The sequence below is a fragment of the Diadema setosum genome, chromosome 9, assembly GCF_964275005.1.
Source record: "Diadema setosum chromosome 9, eeDiaSeto1, whole genome shotgun sequence".
Classification (NCBI taxonomy): Eukaryota; Metazoa; Echinodermata; class Echinoidea; order Diadematoida; family Diadematidae; genus Diadema; species Diadema setosum.
The window spans coordinates 34,509,990-34,531,317 of record NC_092693.1 but is presented as its reverse complement, the minus strand read 5'-3'; the positions used below and the strand labels follow the sequence as shown (position 1 = coordinate 34,531,317).

General features: G+C 38.3%; 1 protein-coding gene across 1 annotated transcript in view; it reads left to right on the top strand.

Annotated features, from left to right (window-relative positions):
• Positions 1-9,345, top strand: part of LOC140233336 (uncharacterized) — a 93,123-nt gene extending 83,778 nt beyond the window's left edge. Inside the window, exons 27-30 of the mRNA XM_072313445.1 lie at positions 1,688-1,848; positions 3,225-4,335; positions 5,565-5,636; positions 8,363-9,345. Of these exons, the coding sequence (XP_072169546.1) occupies positions 1,688-1,848; positions 3,225-4,335; positions 5,565-5,636; positions 8,363-8,535 (1,517 nt within the window). The 3' untranslated portion in view covers positions 8,536-9,345. The remainder of the gene's footprint in view (positions 1-1,687; positions 1,849-3,224; positions 4,336-5,564; positions 5,637-8,362) is intronic.
• Positions 9,346-21,328: the final 11,983 nt, after the last annotated feature.

Here is a 21,328-nt window from a genome sequence, read left to right as displayed (position 1 = left end):
ATAGCATGCCAAAGTATTACGTTCTGGAGCAAATTGCACCGTCTAATCTTCCTTGAGGTGGGAAAGAGCTAACCTTGCTTCTTGGAAAGGGATGATGCTCATTTCTTGTTTCCTCATGGAGTTCTCAAATTTGTCCACTTCTGGCATTGTCGGTAAATTCGCAAAATGCACTGCTCACAACATGCTGTCCTCAAGAAATATATGTCTAATAGTCCCATGACATTTGCTCCTGCGACAATTGCTGCCATGAAATTTCTACACACTAAGCTAATCATAAATTCTACCAACAAACATAACCCTAACCCTAATCCAAATCTTCATATCAAACTAAACCTAAACCCCAATCACTAAACCTAAACCCTAACCGTAACCCTTACGTCCTAGGAGAAAGCAAGACCGGAGCAATTGTCGCAGGAGCAAATGTGTCACCATGGCTAATATACAATAGTTTTCAGTTTTCAGGAAACCTGAACTTTCATTTTCAATTTTTACCTTGAAGCAAAAATTAGCATTGTGTCCTTACACTTAGTAAGACATTCACAATGTTGAATCATTTTAGCACAGCACAGTGCAAACTTTTTTTTTAGGGACATGGGTATCTGTCATCTTGGGTTTCAAGTGCAAAAATACTCTTGTATTTCAAAGATAATTATAAAATAGAAAATGTTAAACCCTCTCAAACAGTCTAGAATTTTTTTTCAGGAATAGATTGAATAATTGCAACTGATTGACAAATTGCCCTACATCGAGGTGAAAATTTCATGAATTTGAATAAATTGAATAACTTGATAAAGTATACCTTCGTTCAAATGTTTTTAACATTTACATTTGTGTGATATAGCTCAAATTTTATTGTTTGGGGAATTATAATTTTCTTGCTCTGCAAAACTGGTTCGCAAGTACAGTCATGGCACTGCTTCAGAATTTTCACTTTAGAATGCAGTAATTAAAAACCATAGTGTATTTGGAGAATTTGTATGCAAAAACCAATGTAGGCCATTTTCATGTTATTGCATTTAAGCTCTTCATCATTTTGTACTTTATGAAATGGAGTAACATATTTCCTGTAGGCATGTACATGTATATTATATTCGTCAATTAAAAAAAAAAAGAAGAAAACTCAAGCAGTATATCGTAATCATGGAACACACATATTTCTTTCAATTCCCACTGAGCACATACACTTATTAAAGCCATATTATTTTTCTCCATTTACTGATACCCATAGAGTGATCATTTTCCCAGGTTTGGGGTTTTCTTTTTTTGTTTTGTTTTGTTTTTATGTGCTTTTAAAATCACCAGCACAGCCGAGTCTCATTTCATAAAAGGTGTTATGAAAGCAATTCTTGCTAGAATGGCAACTTCTTGTGGCAACAGCCAATCGGGAAGCAGAATTCCTGTCATGTGACCATGACACCTGCCATTGCAGCAAGAGTTGCTATCAAAGCAATATTTTCTTGACATTTTAGACCTGCAGATGAATGCATCCAAAAAGGGGAAAAAAGGGAATTGCCATATATTCATTGCTCTTCGGGCTAGAATGCTAGAAACCATGCAGGCCATGAGACACAAACAAACACACATTCTGCAGTAAATGTTTTCATTGTCAAATGCAATGCTTTGCCATCTCCTTTCCGCCTGGCCCCCTCCCCCAACCAACCCCACCCCCTTTCCCTTCAATGAACAGAAGAGCGTAAGGAGGAGGTGATGCTCCCCCCGGCAGAGAAAGAGGCAGAGCCGTCAACGCCCCCAGTGGCCAAACCAAAGCAGGCCATGATCCCACCCCGTGCCGTTACGGGCGTGAACCCGTTCGGCGCAAACGTCATGGCGGAGATGAAGAAGAAGAGGGTAAGAGAGAGATTAATATGTGCCATGTGTCATGTGAGAATTCTCCCTGTCGCATATAAAGCTGTAAAAACTGTGGCGCTATTTAATTTCCGTAACAATGTGTTGACAATATTATGCCGGTGCATTGTGCAGGCTCTATTTGATCGTTCAAATTCATGAAATTCTTCCGTCAAGATGTTTTCATTGCAACTGATTAACAAATTTGATCGTACACAAAAAACATGGAATGCTATCTCTTATCTCCTCCAAACTACAGTAGTTTTGTAGGTTTTCTAAGCAATTGTTGTGTTGGGAAAAGAAATATAAGGTCATTCACATATGTAAGCTCTGAAAATACATTTCTATTGTGAATTGACAATGTTTTAGTCATGATAAAAAAGGGAAAAAGTGAAGATGTGATTACCACATACATGTACAATGTGCTATGCCCATGCCTGCTGCACAGTAACTTGGCAACATCGAAAGTGTACGAATGAACACCAAAAGTTTGACCCGCTTGACCTCTACATGTTCCCTGCTAGATCACCTTCTTCGTTTGCACGTAGCATATTCCAGTGTACGGACCCTACCGTTAGCGACAAAGTGTTTACTTTTATACGCTGTATACAATTGGGAATGGGGAGAATTGTTTTTGGCAGTGCAATGCATGCCACCACCAAGTTAGGTGGGAAGAGAAAACTTGCTTCACGTTGGTCTTGTGTTTAGTCTGCTGTGTGATGAATGCTCTCTCAGAGCGCTCTCTCAGAGCGGAGACACTGGCTTCATGACCCAACTCTCATACTGATCGGGACAATTTTCAAGAAAAAGGCAGCTTCAAAATTTGATTGCAAATCATTTGAGGTTTCATACCAACTGTTTTCCAAGTCCCAGATACACGTAGCTATCAAATGGTCGCACATTTTGTAATATCAGAGTTTGTTTCAATGTTCTGCTGATATGTGTATTATTACTTATCACTGGTTTCATTCCAAATGGTCATTATTTTTAATAAATAATTTAGCTGTGTTATAAAAGCGTCAATCCCTGGTCTCCACACACACTCATGCATATGTTACGTAGCCAGAATATCAAAGTAACTTTTAATCAGACTTTGAGCTTTAGAGAAGTAAGTTCAAAACACTCTCATGTTTGGCCTGAGAAGCACTATCTCTCAACTTTTGACTAATTTTCAATTTATTTTTCTCTTGACATCAACCATTCCTTTTGATGTGTGTTCTAAATTTGATAGATGATCATTTGTCAAAAATTCTAAAATACGAAGCATTAATGCTTTATTGGAGGGTTTCCTAAGCTGTAATGGCTACTTACAATGTACATGTTGTTAGAGGAGAGAGATCTGTGTTGTGAGAGTATTGATTTCATTTTTTACCTCGCAGGAGATGAGAGAGAGTGCAGCTGAATCCAAGCCATCTATCGCACCCGCCGCAAAACCCCTGGGCAAGAAGACTAGCCCAAGCTCATCACCACCAACAGCAGAGAGGGCCGCCAACAAACCGGCCCTGGTCCTTCCAAAGTCTCCAGGCCCAAGCCCTTCTTCCTCGCTGAAATCTCCATCCCAATCCCCATCTCCGAGCCCCAAGCCCACCTCGCCGACACCGTCTCTGACACCGACCTCTCCCAGGCAGACCCCAACAGCGGCACCCAGGCCGGTGCCATCTCCACGGAGATCCCTCAGTGCCGAAGCCGAGCAGACCCAGAAGACTCCCGCAGTCGTTGCGCCAGCACTGGTAGCGGAGGTTAAAGAAGAAGAAACACCCGCAGAAGACAAGCAGCAGACCCCCATCGTCATGCCAGATGACAAACACGAGCAAAGCGAGGATATCGCCGCCACGCCCGAGGAACCACCAACAGATGGAGATGAAAGCAAACCTGCAGAGGACAAAGAGGATAAGCCGGAGGAGGCCGTCAAAGACACCAAGGAGGAAGCCAGCACTGACAGAGCCGAGGAGGTGCAGCAGGAGAAAGAGCAGGAAGCGGCGAAGGAGGATGAGAAGGAGGATGTAAAAGAAGTGAAAATGAAGGAAGAGGAGAATGTTTCTGAGGACTCCAAGAAGGATGAAACAACGGAAGACATTGAGCCGGCAGCAACCGGTGACAGTGAGGATGTCACCCCGGCAGAAGTCAATGATGGGGAACAGGAGGGCGGGGCCAGCGAACAAAAGAAGGACGAGACCACCAGCGATGCAGCTGTTACCCCGGCGACGGAGGAGAGCGCGAAGGATGACTCCAGCTCGCAGGAGAAAGTGAAGCGTGCAAGCTCGGCGTCCGACAGCCAGCCCCCGCTCGTCATCAACAACAACTCGCAGAAGAGTCAGCCGGACGCCAAAGAGGTCACCGAGGCTAAGGAAGCCCCGCCACCAAAGACTGCCGTCCAGTCGAAACACATAGCGCCCAAGCCAGCTCTGGAGCTGACCCCCAAACCCAAGCCCAGTGTCAGTCCCAGACACTCGCTTATAGCCAAGAAACCACCTGTTGCTTCCAAACCAGGTAGATACCACTGCATTCATGTCATAGGGAGCTGGGGCTTTCTTTGGGAAATATTCGCCTTCTCTGAATGTCATTTCATTGCTTGCATGTTTACAATGTGGGTTACATTCAATGTACATGTGGTTCACTTCTCTGAAATCAAATCACTTAGTAACGTTTCTGCCACGCTAGGTCCTTCTGATTTCTCACAGGATAAGGTTCTCCAAAGAAATAGAAAGGCATTCAAAGACACACATTGCAATTCCCACACATTTTTATGTACATTATGGCAACAGGCTTAAAACGGAGAATTTGCCCCAAAAGTAAATCATTTTGATATTTAATGAGAGCAAAGAATTTGTGCCTATAAGCAATAGCAAACAAAGAGCCCATGCCTAACTATGCGTAATTATCCACAATCCACATTGTATTAAGAATTTCTTTATTGTTTTCCTTCATTACTACTGCAAAATGGCTCTTTCCTTGAAACTGAATCTATTGTAATCAATCTAACTTGTTGGGTACATTCTCCCGCCGCGAATATGTTTTTTTTTTTCTTCTAGATATAAGAAAAAGAAACCATCTAGGTATAGTTACAGAAAGTCCATTTTCTGCTCTGAAAGCCTTTCCGACATAGAAAAAAAAATAGTCACGTGTAGAGAGAAGTGCACTTTTCGAGCATTACATTTCCCTGAAACAAACCAGCAGTGGTCTGTACATAGTGGTTGCACTGTCACCAAAAACTTTCGGCACCTTTTTCAGAGACGCTCGGGGTAGGTGGTGTGCTGGCACTCTCACTAGAAGTCCATGGTTGCAATATGCATTGTAGTGAGTTTTTGTGTTTTCGTTTTTGTTTTTTTTAGAGAAGAAGAATCAGCCGTACACCTCTATCTTTTCAATTGTTGCAATTATCCAACAGGTAAGGAATAAAAAAGTTGCATTGAGCATTGTAATCTGACATAGTTATATTTCTCTTGATGCTCTTCAAAAGAAAATTGCAAGCTCTTTTCAAGCAGCACTTTCCAGTTTAGGAGGTGAAATTTCGGTGAGTTCAAATACATCAGGGCAAGATTTCTTTATTGTTATTTATTTATTTATCTATTGATTGTTTTTTTTTCCTCTTTTTTTGGGGGGATGCTGCTATTTTTGGAGCATGAAATGTTGTTCTACAATCCATGCCCATCTTGTGAAAAACATGTTTCCGTAATAACGTCACTGTTCTCTGCACCCTGTGTCGCATCGTTTAGCAGGAGAGGGAGTGAGTCCGCAGGATTTGAGGAAGTCGCTAAAGCCGTTAAAACCCCCACCCGCCAAGAAACCAGGTGAGCTTCTAGCGGTCGCCATGCTCGGCTCAAGCTGCCTTCCACAACAGGGCGCTTCTGCCAGAACGGTAGCTGTTCGCTTTCTCTGTGTATTTGTAGTTCATTGTGGATTACTACTGAATGCTGGTTGGAGAATTTATCATTATTATTACTATTGTTGTTGTCTTTGTTGTTGCTGTTGTTGCTATTATTGTTGTTGTTACTGTTATCATCTTCACTGTATGCTGTTGTCAATTTCGCTGTAGATGATGTGGATGAAATGACAGAATGAATTTACAGATGGGCATCCTTTTTTTATTTCAGAAATTTTGTTTGTTTCCCAAGAATTAGGAAATCAACCACTGGCAAATGTTTTGCTTCCTATCAAACACAAATGCTATAATTGATGCAGTTTTTAGTACCCTGGGGTACCAAAATAGAAATCTGCCAAGATGTTACATTGCTTTTTGTAGTGCTGTGCCCTGCGTAACCAAAAAATAGGTGTAAGTGATTTCTAGTGCTTAGCAGAAGAAAATATTGTTGTAACAATGAGATCAGCAGTGCAGCAGCATCATAACATCAGCACTCATCACACACACTACACCAATGATTTCAATGTTGCACACCAACAACAGCACCGCACTATACATTATGAGTCAACGGAAGAAGTAAAATTAAGTTTAAAATTAAAAATTAAGTATGATTTCATTCTGAATTACTGTTCAAAATTGTAATAACATGTTTTGAAAAAGTTGTAAGGTAGTATCATTATTGTCATTATTGTGTGTTACGGTCAAAAGCTTCATTACAGGGCATAGGGATCATTATCCCCTAGTGCTATTAAAATTTTGACCTCCATGATGGCTGTGTGTAAATATACTCCCTGCCAATACAAGATGGCGACATACAACATGGTACCCTTGGGTATCACATGGTGCATCATATACAGTACCTCAAGATAGGAAATTACTAACTTTTTTCTTGAAAAGAGTTAAAGAGGACATCCAGTCCAAATATAAGTTAGTCTGATAAAAAAAAAAAAAAGAGAGAGAAAAATTTCACAAGTTCAACAGTAAAAATTTGACTGAAATCGGATGAAAAATATGGAAGTTATGAAATTTTGAAGTTTTGATAATTTCTCCAAATCAGTTCTTGTACAGTGGGTATGAATATGCAAATGAGTGAGGTAGCCATGTCATACCCTCACAATTTTCCATCGATCGTGTACAAAAAAATGACAAAAATTCAATGTTTCTGTCATTGAAGTATGAAACATGACATTCTGGATTGAATAACTTCAGAATAGTGATCACCGAATAGACATATGAGGATTTGAGCCATGGGCATAATTGCATTTGAATGAAAAACTGGAAATTTCAAAATTTTATGTACAAACTATTTATGTATATGGTAAGTTGTGAGGGAATGACATGCTTACTTTGCCATTTGCATATTCATATTGACTGTTTAAGAACGGTTTCCCCCCCCCCCAAAAAAAAAAGAAAAAAAAAAGCGAAACTTCAAAATGTCATAACTTCCTTATTTTTCATCCAATTTCGATCAATTTATACCATTGAACTCGTAACATTTGACTCTTTTTTATCAGACTAACTTATATTTGGATTGGATTTCCCCTTTAAGTAGCTCCTAAGTAATTGTACCTGAGGATACTTTGGATTCAGCAGGGTTACAGGGCAGATGCGCTGCCCTACGCCTTCCCCTGCACCTTTCCTCTGTGCGGCACATTTTGTGTGTGCAATACTGGCCACTTTTATAGATAGATTTTAGTCATATTTTGTGTCTAGATGTATCATTTAAAAATCTAGCCGCTTATTACTGTTGGTGGTTGCGCCCTCGTTTGTTTTGTCTTTACACATGAAAGTCTGACTTTTGAAGTTCTCTTGGTTTGCACTCTGCTGGGCAAATTTCTTGATAGATTTCCTTCAAGTTTTGTACGGAGATGTATCATTATCGAATCTTAAAGGGGATGGCTAGTAACCAATCAGTGGGAATCAGTGGGAATGCTGAGGGATGATTGTTGCAATCCTTGTGGGATTCTTTTAAGAGTATATTATATATCTACTGTTGTGTGAAAATTATTTGCTTCAGAACGGTCTCATATTCAAGTAATGTGCAGTTTAATCGCCCCGTCACTGTACAGGCACGCTAACCTCGAAACATTAAACTGCACATTACTTGAACATGAGACCATTCTGAAGCAAATAATTTTCACACAACAATTGATATATAATGTACTCTTAAATGAATCCCACAAGGATTGGAACAATCATCCTCCAGCATTCCCACTGATTCCCACTGATCAGTTACTAGCCATCCCCTTTAACCGGTTCCAGTTTTGGTTTCTTTGGTAGGCAGGTCCATCATGGTAAATTCTTTACCCCTATAGGTTAACAACCCAAGGAATACACTTCCGTTGTGTGGCGACTGGTATTTCCAGTTACTTGCAATTGTACATATACAATGTATGTGAATGGCTGTGCGCTAACAGGAACATATTAAACAACATGCAATTGAGTGAATCAAGCGTGCAAATGTGGTGCACAAATTAGTTTTACAAATATCCAAGCAGAATTCCTTGAGATCGTTTGTTCTGCAGAAATCCCATTCTTCCCCCTCATCTCAAGCAAAGCAAAATCTCTTGCATTGTACTTACACATGTGCGTCTCCTTCCCTTGTTTCCCTGTCTGTCTGTCTGTCTCTCACACACCCCACCCCCACCCCCCCAGCCCCAGGAGAGAAACCCATGATTCCTGCAAAGCGGCCGAGCGACATCAAGAAAGCCAACAAGGCGGCCATCAACGGGGAGGCCGGCAAGGAGTTGCCCGCTCCGGACCCGGCGGCGGAGAAGACGGAGGAAGACACCACGTCCACCAGTAAAGATCAAGGGGTATTCGTTTGACCCCTTTGATCTTCAGCGACAGCCATGGTACACCAGCATCAATCATTCCCATGGCAATGAACTCTAGTGTACTTTTTTTTTTTTTTCATGTGACTTGCGACCAAAAATATCAGACTATGACATACACTATGTAGATTGGTTTAAGACATGGGTCACTAACTTTGGATTCCCTTTCAGTCTGATCATGGAAACGCTCCAGTAGACAAATAAAAATGTTTGTTTGTCTGTTTTGTGGCCAGAGTTTTATTGTTCTTACTTTGTATAAATGGTGTACAAAGAGCATTTTTCGACTTTTTTTTTTTACTCTTTCGTAAAATGAGTGGCTATTAGAAATGCACATTCCTCATAGAATGATGTACAACTAGAAGGCTTTAGAGAACAGTTACACAGCAGTTTCACCTTGGAGAGGCACCAAGATTAGTCACTTCAATGTGGAATAGAAAGACACATTCAGAAAACCAAGATATTTATGAAGCTAGGTTGAATTTTGACAGTGGTCTACAAGGTTATGACTATGGTTGATATGGGCCAATACAGACAATGTGCAAAGTAAGGATACTAGCATTGGTAATGATGTATTGGTAATATATATGTTTAAAGGGCTTTTCCCCAAGGATACAAAGCATTTTGAGATCATGTAATTCCTGGGGCAGCATTCCTCGAGTCAAAACCTGCACAGGCTACTACTATGGAAGCGACAATGTAAGTTCAGTGAGTACATGGGTTTCAGGAGCAGATACATCTTTGTATCTTCAATGTCGTAATGTATGTGTGTATATTTGCCAGATTTTGTTGTTGTTGTTGTTGTTGTTGTTGTTGTTGTTGTTGTTGTTGTGTGTCTTCACCAGGACAATTTGTAGGGTCCACAGTGTCTCAACAACTCTGAACTGAATGAAATTTCTGTGTATGGTTTGTCTGAGTTTAAAGGAACTATGATAGTGTTTTATAATAGAAGGAAAAGTTGTCATCCATATGTTTGCTAAGATGCAGTATTGATTCATGTATCTACGCAGGAAGGCAGTAAAAATTGGTCATCAGCTCTTAAAGAGATCTACGCCTGCATGCTGGATCATCCCATTCTACTCTGTACAATGTACTTACAGATTTACTTTCTATGTACCTGCAATGCTCAGTCTTTCATATAGAGCATCTCGATCTTTAGCATACGCAGAAGGCTGCACGTAAGAGCAGCAAAGACGTAGAGGTGAGGAAGGGCCTAGTCAGAAACAGTGACAGCTTGATTTCTCTAATCCCAATGCCAGACCAAGAGGTGCGATGTAAGACTGCAGTATTGGTGAAAAGGAATAGCGCATGACATTCTATTCAGAGTGCAGTTACCACCCATTTGCATGACCAGAATTGATCGTCACATTTTTTCTTGAGTGTCCAAAGATAATGCGTTTAAGCTTGAGATATTTAAAGATAGTAAATGAACCGTGATGTCTCCCATCTTTTACAACAAAATATTAATTTCCTTGCTGTGGAACATTCCATGAGATAAAAGCTATAGGCTGCAAAATATGTCATATGCCATAATGGCAAAAGATTCAATTGTTGAAACTTAGGCAATAATATTCATGGTTGCATGTATGTCAATCGAATTGCTGTGGATAAATCAAAAATTTTCTTTAATTCAAATTTATAAGTGTATAAGCACCTATACTACTATAACTCATTCAAGCTTACAATGAAGATTTATCAAAAATTGCTGCCCTCCCCCCCAACAAAAAAAAAAAAAAAAAATCCTGTGTTCATTGATAATTGTGATCACTGTGAGTGATGTTACGACATGCTGCGCTGGGGATGACTTTGTCTGTAACAGTCATGCTTTTCTGCTTTATAGGAATTATGAGATTTGAAAGGGGAGAACAAGTTTTTAGAGATGTGTTTTCTCTATATAAACATTGTGTGTGTATGTGTGTGGGTGTGTGTTACAGCAGTTAATTTCTTCCTCATCGCTAGTCCATCTCCATGGAAACGGCATGGGATTTAAAGGATAGGTCACACATTGGACGATGTAGATATGAAGGAAGAATGCAGTGCTGCATAGTGGGTGTTCACAGGAGAGAACTGAGATGCAACTGGGTAGATTAGGTTTGCAAGACATCATTTGCATCTTGCTGTCCATACTACAGAGAGGTTTCAGACTTGCAAAAAGAACTCGTTTATGAATATGTTTCATAGCAGCTGTAGAGTTTGGAAAGTTTCCAGACAGTGGACAAGTTTCCTAATACCAGCTGTCTACTGCACACAACATTTCTTGCAACAGCTGCAGCATCATCTTCATGATCAGGCAATCAAACAAGGCAACTCTCATTACATTTTAACAGATACATTCATGCGAGAGTGGAAGAAAAGAAGACATTGAATACAAGGTTGATCCACACTCCACCACCTCAATCATATTTTAAAAGTCGAACTTTTTCAGACTGCAAACACTCTCCGGCACTGTTTAAAACTAAACTGTCAAAAACACCCAGACCACAATCATTGGCTATGTGATTTAAAAGGTTTGTTTGGAGGAAAGGGAGATAAAAGTTATGTTTTATTACTCTAAAAAAACAGAAGGTTTTGATCAACATTCAAAAGTGAGTTTCTGTACGTGTTTACAAGGAAAATCCTTTGTAAGGCTGAAACCCCCACAGATTTTGAAAGTGTAATCTGAGTTGTTGGATACTCGTGATCCACTAAAATCTAGTGGGGTAGGGGAGACATTGGCCTTCTCATTAACATTTGTTTGTTCTGTTCTTTGATGATGTCATATAACAATCCTGTGGACTGTACGTTAATGAAATCAGTGAAGATGCAAGGGAAATATCAAGTGTAGATATAGGAGGGATTGGACTGAATATGATGGGTCAATATATGAAACTCCTTTAAAAAGAAATGACATACATGTATGTCTATTATACACTGTATTCTTGTGATGTGAATAGAACAGTAATGTACACATTTGTGTTTTTTTAAGTGTCATTTATGCTATCTTTTTATTAGAATGATAAGTTTTTGTCATCAGTGGTCTGTATATGTTGGAATAAAAGCTGTAGTTTTAATATATGTACAATTGTATGTATTTGTTGTAATAAAGTTAATTTACTGCATACCAGCTCCGTGTGGAAGCAGTATGTTGCACCAGAAAGATTTGATTCCATTTATTCACTTGTATAACCTTTTTTGAATTATATTTCAAAGAAGTGCATTCATTGAAAGATTGTATTTTTATATTGTGTCCTAACTTGTTGCAACTTAATCCATTCGATAATCATGTGGTCTAATTGGAATTATCTTGACAAAAGGAAATAGTTTGGTCCATATGTTATCATGTATTAAAGTGTCTTTCCAGTTAAAAAAGTTATCCAAAGGACTATGATGTGTTAGTGTAGGAGACTTCCATAGTCCAGATTATGTCCCATGCAAGTGAAGATTTAATAGCGATATTTGTGTTGTACTATGTAAATCTGATACAGACATATTTTGTAAGTTTTAAGCAGCGTGTGGTGAGGCTGAGGTACTTCTTCACGTAACAAAGAGCACTTAGTCTTCCTGAAACCTCCTCCAAAAATGTCTGCGTTACTCCCCACTTGCATTCATGCCAGCTTAATGGGGGCTTTTTAGAATCTATAATTTGAATTATTTCACCAGAAGAAGATGTGACAGCTGGAACATTGTTAGTTGTTCTTCGTCATTCCTGATTGGTCAAACTGTACAATGAACTTTGACCCCAGAAGTGTAGAACTGTAAAGAAGCAGCTGATCTCTCCAAAGTTTCACTCTTTAACTCTATATCAATACCGTGAATGAAGGGTGTTCACAATGATTCTTAACTGAGGTGCTTTATTCGATTCAGACTCTCTGGACTTGCAGGAATGATCTTTTGACACTGAGTAGTCACAAAACACAAATCTTCTCTGACATGCAGATTGATTGCCCTTCAGTTTTCAATACACCTACTTCTCTTTGGAAAGGAATAGCCATCTTTATTGATATCATTATTTAAAAAGAAAATAAAAATCAGGACCAGATTATGTCATTCCTCTTTGGAGGCATAATTGAAGTAATTCTGCAAGAACTATGGCAAACTATGAACAATTCCCAAATTTGGGTAATGTTCTACCGTCAAGACGCAACTGTGTCATATCTATTGAAATCATATTCAAGATAACTGCTTTATTATTTTTCTATGCTCAGTGGATATAAAAAGTTTGAGATAAAAAAAACAAAACAAATGCAAGCAAAATGAGAAGGGAGAGAAAATGTACCATGCGATACTGTTTTCATAAATGTTTTTTCTTGCCTTGTGTACTATAATGTAGCAAGGAGGTCCAACATTCTTGTTGTCTTTGTTGGTATTATGATTCATGAATATTGAAAGCTCTACAAAAATTGATATATACAAAACTGGTGTATTCACAGATTTGATTCAGCTTAAAATCAGGTATTGGGTGTCCAAGGCAATTTCTATAAGATTTATCCAGTCATGTGTTGTGGAACATTTATTAAAATATCAAGTCTATGCAAGTTTATGGTTGGGGTCAGCCTGCTGTGGCTCATATGATCCATTCATGGAATTTGCTCCTTTAATTAAACTCTGCGTTGTTTCTTTTTAATGACAATTTTTACAAATATACTGCTTTATAACCAGAAAGACAGAGGATAGAAAAAAAAAGAGGGACAAAAAGACCCCAATAAATATGAATTTATAGTGCTATGGGTTGCCGTGTTACATATTTGAGCAGGATACGTCATGGGTACCGATAAGTATGATAGATTGAGGATCATTGTAAAAGTGAAAATTGTCCCTCATTTTGCGCGACCAAAAACTAGCGTTAATATTTTTGCTGTTTTATGTTACACTATTGAATGTTTTCATTCCACAAAATCAAAGATGTGAAATTCCTCCTACCTGGCAGGGCACGAAATATAAATTACTAAAAAATTCTCAATTTTACATTACCTGCTATTGGGAGTCATGTCCATGTTACATCTACTGTATATGAAGCACAATCAAGCTCTAAGAATATATTTCTAAGTGAATGTAATATTCATTTTTTATGGCTTAACTTATCAGGTAAGATAGAGAGATCATCCTCAGTAAAATTTCAAGAATATGGCACCATAGTTGTCACCATTTGTCGATGTAGTTTCCTAACTTTCGTATATGCACATCCATTCCAGGTTTTTGTGTGCAACTATATTACATTTTTGATTCCTCATGAAAATGGCATTCCTAACAGTTAGATTCCACGTATTTAGGCTCCCGGGCAATCACGTTGAATAGATGTAATGCAAAATCATGACAATGAGCCGTCGTTAGATATTGTGCACCCCATTGGGAAGTATTATCGTGGGTGTAAATCGTACATGTAATTAGAGTTGCCAATTTAGCAAACCAGAAATACTCTGCACCTCTGTAATTGATAATGATAAACAACCAGCATGCATATTATATCATTGTTGTTTTAATGTACATGATTTGATGTATATTGGATGTTTTACTGTATATTCAAAAATGACAAAATCATGATGTTGATCTTCTTCTTTTTTTTTTACATTTCATCTGGTGTCATTCCTGGTTATGGATGTCAATAACATTCACCTCATATGGAACACATTGTGAATATGTAGTTTAAAGTGATATGTATTTGATCTTGCTCACATAACCATGATGATATGGCTGATACACCAGATGACATTGATGTATCTGCCAACCTATTTTATGATCGTATGTAGATCTCTTGCACTCTCTCGATATATTAAAGAAACTTATTTTTCCAGTGAAAACCCGATGGTTGACCTAGATGGAATGATCAGTGGTTGACTTCAAACAAAACAAGACAAAAATAATGTTACAACTGCAAATGTTTCATTTTCCCCATTTGTAATGGCATAAGATGTAATTTGGGTGTATAAAAGTCTGGAGTTTACTAACCCTGCAATCTTTAAATCATTGAAATCTGAGTGTAATTGACACTAAAGTAATTTGCTTTTATGAGCATGAAAATTATTTTTTTCACATATTGTCTTCCACATATTTTTTACCATGACATACCCATTAGTTTATATTAATTTGTCAGTATGTATTCTAATTATGCAAATACAACAAATTTGGTTCTCCTTGTTTTGTAAAAAATAAAAAATAAAAAAAATATCAGTTTACTTTTTAATATGTTCATCAATACTTTGTATTGAGTACAAGACATGTAGTGTCATCTCTTTCTTTTTTTTTTTTTATTCATAATTCTTATTCCTGTATATGATATTCCATTTTAGGTTTTTCCTTTAGTTCTTGTATACATGCAATGTTAATGTAGAAACAAACTGTCATATAAGGAATATATTAAGCATAAAGGGGGATTATATTAAATTGATAATTTTGTTACAGATTCTACTATGAGTCTCTTTCTCTGCATTACTCTTCATTTGTCTATCAAAAAAATATGTATATATATATATATATATATATATATATATGAAGAGTTTGTTTGCAAAAAGCGATAAGTCCATATTTGCCAAACGGAGATATTTGCGATTAAAGGTCAAGAAAAGTAAAGAGAATAATTAGAAAATTTTTGTTTCTTTTGACCATAACTTCAAAAATGGACTTATCAGTTTTTGCAAACAAACTCTTCATATATATATATATATATATATATAGGGCTCCACACTAACTTTTTTATTTGGTGGACCAAGAGAAAAATTTGGTGGCCCCCAAAAAGCAATAAAAACATTACAATTCCTGGTTGGTTTTTTTTATGAGTCAAATATTTAAGTTTTATCATAGTAAGAATTTGAGGCTGGACATATCTACTCATAAATAAACCTCAACAAACTCGCAACACTCACTCTCAGGCACTCATTCAGTCCTTTTCATCCATCCTTTAAACAAATTTAACTGCTGAATGGTAAGACTAAGTATAAATATTCATTGACAGGCACATGGATTGCAACACCATAACATAAATAAATGACACTTTTCAAAAAAAATTGGTGGTCCGAGGCGGGCCACCAAATTTGCCCTTTTTTGAAATTTGGTGGCCCGACTTTCATTTTTGGTGGCCCCGGGCTACCGGGCCACCGTTAGTGTCGAGCCCTGATATATATATATATATATATATATATATATATATATATATATATATATATATATTATATATCTACAAAATGTCAAATGTTTAGGAGAGCCAAAAAAATGGCGGCCAAAGCACTATAGCGAATGGGAAAGCCTTTCCTTTGGCATGCCGTGATGACTTCATTTTTGGAGTAAGACAGTTGGGATTTGGTCAGGACATCACTTAACCCATTATTTTACCATTAATCCAAAAATCCAAAATCTTCACCAAAATATTTCAGATACAAGGTCTTGTCACCCCAGCGACGGTATATAATATGTTAAACTAGTAAATATTAACAAATTGGAAAAAATATACATTGTACAATGTATTTACATTTAGTAACAGCAAAATCTGCGTGAATATAAAGGACAAATGAAGAAAAAAAAAAGACATTGCAACGTAGACCCCGTTTACAGTGCGGGGCTGGGCCGAGCCGCGGCCGAGCCGCAGCCGAGCCCAGCCTCAATTGCGGGACCGAGCCCTGCAATTTTGTCCGTTTACACCAAATGGTTTACACGGCCGGGCTCGGCCGCGCTTTTAATTCAAACCTTTCGATATTTTGTCGTAGTGGCGCTCTGCTTGTAAACAAATGCAATTTGGTATTGTCTGGTTTTCAGACCCTTTGCCAAATGAATTCCGTGGCGACGAAGTTGCCGTTCGGGCAAAGGCCTTTGCCGAAGGAAAAATCCTTTGCAGGACAAAACCACCTTAAAACTGACGTTGAGGGGATTAATATCGTGAATAGCGAAATAGTACGGGCAGAGGGTCTGGAAGCCAGACTAAAATTGGCCGCGCATTAAGGTTGGCCCAGTTTGCGTTTACACCAAGAAGAGGCCGGGCTCGGCCGCGGCTCGGCCACGGCCGAGACCACCTCCAGAGCGTGGCCAAATGCGCGGCCAATTTTGGCCTCGCATTTGGCCTTTTGCGCGTTTACACTGAAATGAAGGAGGGCTCGGCCGCGGCCGAGCCTCGCACTGTAAACGGGGTCCAAGACCCGTTTACAGTGCGGGGCCGGGCTCGGCCGCGGCTCGGCCACGGCCGAGCCCGGCCTCAATTGCGCGGCCGAGCCTCGCGATTTTTTCCGTTTACACTGCTGGGCTCGGCCGCGCTTTTAATTCAAACCTTTCAATATTTTGTCGTAGTGGCGCTCTGCTTGTAAACAAACGCAATTTGGTATAGTCTGGTTTTCAGACCCTTTGCCAACTGGATTCCGTTGCGACGAAGTCGCCGTTCGGGCAAAGGCCTTTGCCGAAGGAAAAATCCTTTGCAGGACAAAACCACCTTAAACTATACTAGTTGTCGACGTTGAGGGGGTTAATATCGTGAATAGCGAAATAGTACAGGCAGAGGGACTAAAATTGGCCGCGCATTTTGCGTTTACACCAAAAAGAGGCCGAGGTCGGCCGCGGCTCGGCCACGGCCGAGACCACCTCCAGAGCGAGGCCAAATGCGAGGCCAATTTTGGCCTCGCATTTGGCCTTTCGCGCGTTTACACTGAAGCGGGGCTGGGCTGTAAGCGGGGTCATAGATACAAGGCCTACTACTATTACCTACTACGTGTTTCAAAAAACATTTCCCACTTTTGATTATTAATAGTTCAAAAACTATAAAATTATCATTGATATGAGTAATAGCTGAATAGTGTAATTTTGTTGGAGGTGATTTGAATGTGAAAGCAGAAATCAGTTTCATTAAATCTAAGATTGATTTTGAAGTAAGGTTTCAGATTTTGGTCAAATTTTAACCCTCTGTACAAAAAAAAAAAAAATAAAATAAAAAATAACTTTGCACAGGAACCAATGATGTGTATGTGAGTGTGTGCTAACAATGGCCCTGAACAATGGACATGCCTGAACCACCTGTTGACTAGGCGTCAGTCTCGCGCTCCCAAGCACATGAATGCTTATTCATGTGGATTGCCCTGGGCACTGCTAGTCTGAATTCACGCACGGTAAAGGGTAAACTGCAAGCACATGAAAAAAAGTAAGGACATGTTTCCATGTGCTTGCAAACACCACATTTCATTCCAGCTGGCAATCATTTTCAAATGTTGCTTCACATAAATTTGGGATATAAATAAGCATAAAATGATCTAAAGTTCTTCATTTTAATACAACTGTCTACTAATAGTCTGACAACTTTGTCGCTTTTTCGATAAAAAGAGATCATTTTTTGGTAAAGAGTTAAGCAGCATTTTTCATTGGGGCGATTTGTTTCACAGTCAATTTAATTAAGGCTCCATATACACAAGTGTATACTCTAATTGATTTTCTTTGCTTCCTGTCACCATGTTTACGACAGAACAGAAGGTATTCACTGTAATTTCGTTTCTTTCGTAGGGAGAGCACTGTCGCGACTCAACGAAAGTATCGGCAGCAGCAGCATTATCATCACCGCCATTATTTCTCATCAACATCATTGTTATAATTATTATTATCGTTATCATCATAATCATCATTATCATTTACATCATCATTATCACTATCATTGTCATTATCATCATCAAGGACAACATCAATATTCCTATCCCTTGAAAAACTTAATCACTTCACGATACTTTGATTGCTTCAAAATCCATTAGAATGACATCTCAGTGAAGTGACTTTACACATATATTGCCAGAGGCTGAATAAAGACTAGTTGTGATCGTATAGTGGAATTTCTCATGAATAAATAATAAAGCATTCAAACCCTGGCCATTGTTTAGGACCATTGTCAGGTTGTTAACCACACACTCCCAAACACACCCATTGACCCCTGTGCAAAGTGAAAGCTTTGTACAGAGGGTTGAAAATAGAGCAAAATCTGGAACCTAACTGTGAAATTAATCACGGATTTCATGAACCTGATTTATGCTTTCATATTTAAACCACCTCCAACAAAATTGTACACTATTCAGCTATTATTCATATCAATGACAGTTTTTCGGATGAATAGTTTTTGAACTATTAATGATCAAAAGTGGGAAATGTTTTTTGAAACACCTAGTACAATCAAACCTTTCATCACTCTGATCGGCCTGCAGCCTTTTTTTTGGGGGGGGGGGGTGGGGGGGGGGTGGGGGACATTTAATTTGTTTTATCTCCTTACGGCTTAACATTTAACAAGTACCATCTCACTCCAAACCTCAAGGCATTCCTCATGAATAAAACAGTCCCCCTTTTGGAATAACAGCGACTCACGCGTCTTACACATGTATGTATTTGTGTTTATGTTTGTTTTCTTTGTGCACAAAAATCCCTAGTATGATTTTTTTTTTTTTTAAGTTATGAGTCAAGGTAAGTAAGTACACATGCCATGAAATTATTGGAGTTGGCTTTACCTTCCAGATATTCCGTTGTATCGGCGACTGACACACAATCGAGAAAATCTTGCAGAGTGGCGGTCGAGCAGATGGCTGGTATCTACCGGTGGTAAACTGCCGCAGCGTTGCCAGGTCCCAACAGAGGAAAATCACCAAAAGGCATGTGAAAAATCATAAAAAAAGCCATTAAAAAAATCACCAAATTATAAAAGCGTAGTTATGCTTCAATTTCACGACAAAATGATATCAATAAAGTATAAGCCTTTATCAAACACTCGGTGCAATTTACGGCGCGCCGTAGTCACACACACTAAATGCAAAATGTGTACGATGTGTATGGATATATGAGTGTCAGACTCTAGTGTCTTTGTGTGTTGAGTGACAAAAAAAGGGCACATGTTATGTTTCTACATGAAATAAGGGGAAAACTTTGGGCAAAATGCATTTTCGTTTTCAGTTCGTGTGGTTATTCTTATTGGTCTCAAAATCACCAAAAATTACCCAAAATCACCAAATTTTGATTTGGTTACCAGGCTAAAATTTTGTCACCAAACAACATCAACAATTATAAAATTTCACCCTTTTGCCGGGGTTACCGAAATCATCATCTGGCAACACTGAACTGCCGTCCTGCTGGACTGTCTGGCTAGGTCACGTCGAAAGAGCCATAAAGGCTAATATGGGAATCGTCAAGATAATTGTCCGTACTATGGGCGATTCAGCTGCGCGCTCGCCAAAAGTCATACAGTAATTCATTCATATTCATATTGCATTGCGCATGCGTCAAGTTCAACAACGCGATGTTTTAGGAGTTTAGTACATGTATAAGCAATGATGTCAATTATTCAAGTTGGTTTTTTCTTTCTTTTCTTTTTGATAAGCAAGCAGTGTTCTGGGACCGTATTGGTGTACATCAATCAGGTTTGGTTTTTACGCAAATTTTCAAGGGAGATGCGAGGTGGATTGTGTATTGTTAATATCGTACGGTGCGTGACAAAAAAAAAAAGCAGGCGAAGAAATAGAAATATTATGCACTGCTACTTTTAATATCAACATCTAATGGTTGACTTGGTTTTTAATTCAACTTTGATTGGTATTTGACATGCAAATCACAACATTTAATGTATTTCCGTTCACAGTAGGCCTTCTTTTCTTTATTTCATTGTTCTGCTGTTTTTGCCATTATGTGGATTCAATGTTTCGTTGCAATGATAGTACATATCTGTTGGACATGTCATATTAAAAAGAAACGAAACAAAATGAAAAACCTTGGCATATTGATCGGATTTACAACACACTTCAGAGGAGAAGGAATATAGAACAAAAATGAGAAACAATTAAAGTTAATATAATTTGTGACGTTGGAAACTTTCTCTTTACATTGAGTGTTTTAAGCGTATACAAGGACAAGATGTCCAAAAAAATGATGATATGCAGATGGCTATGCCATAATGTGCACAAAATACGATAATCCTCACCAAAAGTTATACCTGGGCATGATTTACGGTTACAGTATTTATTGTAAACACTCGTGTATAAACACTTGCGCGAGACACTCTACACGTCTAATACAATCGTCCATAATATGATTACATCAGTGTATGAATTCCATCTCATTATCATCGGCAATTCCAAGGTGCATGATAATTATGCAGGTACATGTTCAACCAGGTGTACAGTTGACTACCAATCATTTGCCATGTCTCTGCTTCCAATATCAAAAAAATAAGCAATAACAAAAAGAAGTTTTTGGATAGTTTTTACCTCTTAATCAAATAGGATTGCTTTAAAAAGGAGAGAGAGAGAGAAAGCGTCGTGTAATTTCTTAATTACCACATTATCAATCAGTTAATACGATATTATAAATTACATTGTTATAACGCTCTTACAAACTATTGGTTGTTGGAAACACGTTGATTATCTACGAGATTAAATAGCAAGCTTGATCGCTAATACACGACATTATTTGATAATACATGATAATCATTCATTTTAGATCTGTTCGTAAAGACATGCTGCAGAAAAAAAAAAGATTCCGAACCATCACCAACGACCTTATTTCCGTTCCAATTTAGTGACTGTACTATTTTTTTTTTTTGTGTGTGTGTGTGTATTTGTTTGTGAGTGAAAGCCAACTTTACTTTTATTGTGACAATTATCATATCTCTTGAAATGGCTATATCAGAGTTGCTGTAAACAAGAATCACGTTGTTTATCCACGAGATTAGATAACAAGCTTGATCACTCTTATTCTTATATTTTATACACAATATCATTTAATATCTTTGCATAATATCTATTTATTATGCTTCTCATTCGTTTTACACAGGTACATGAATATCTGCCTTCTTGTTCTTGCTTTTGCTTATGCACGTTTT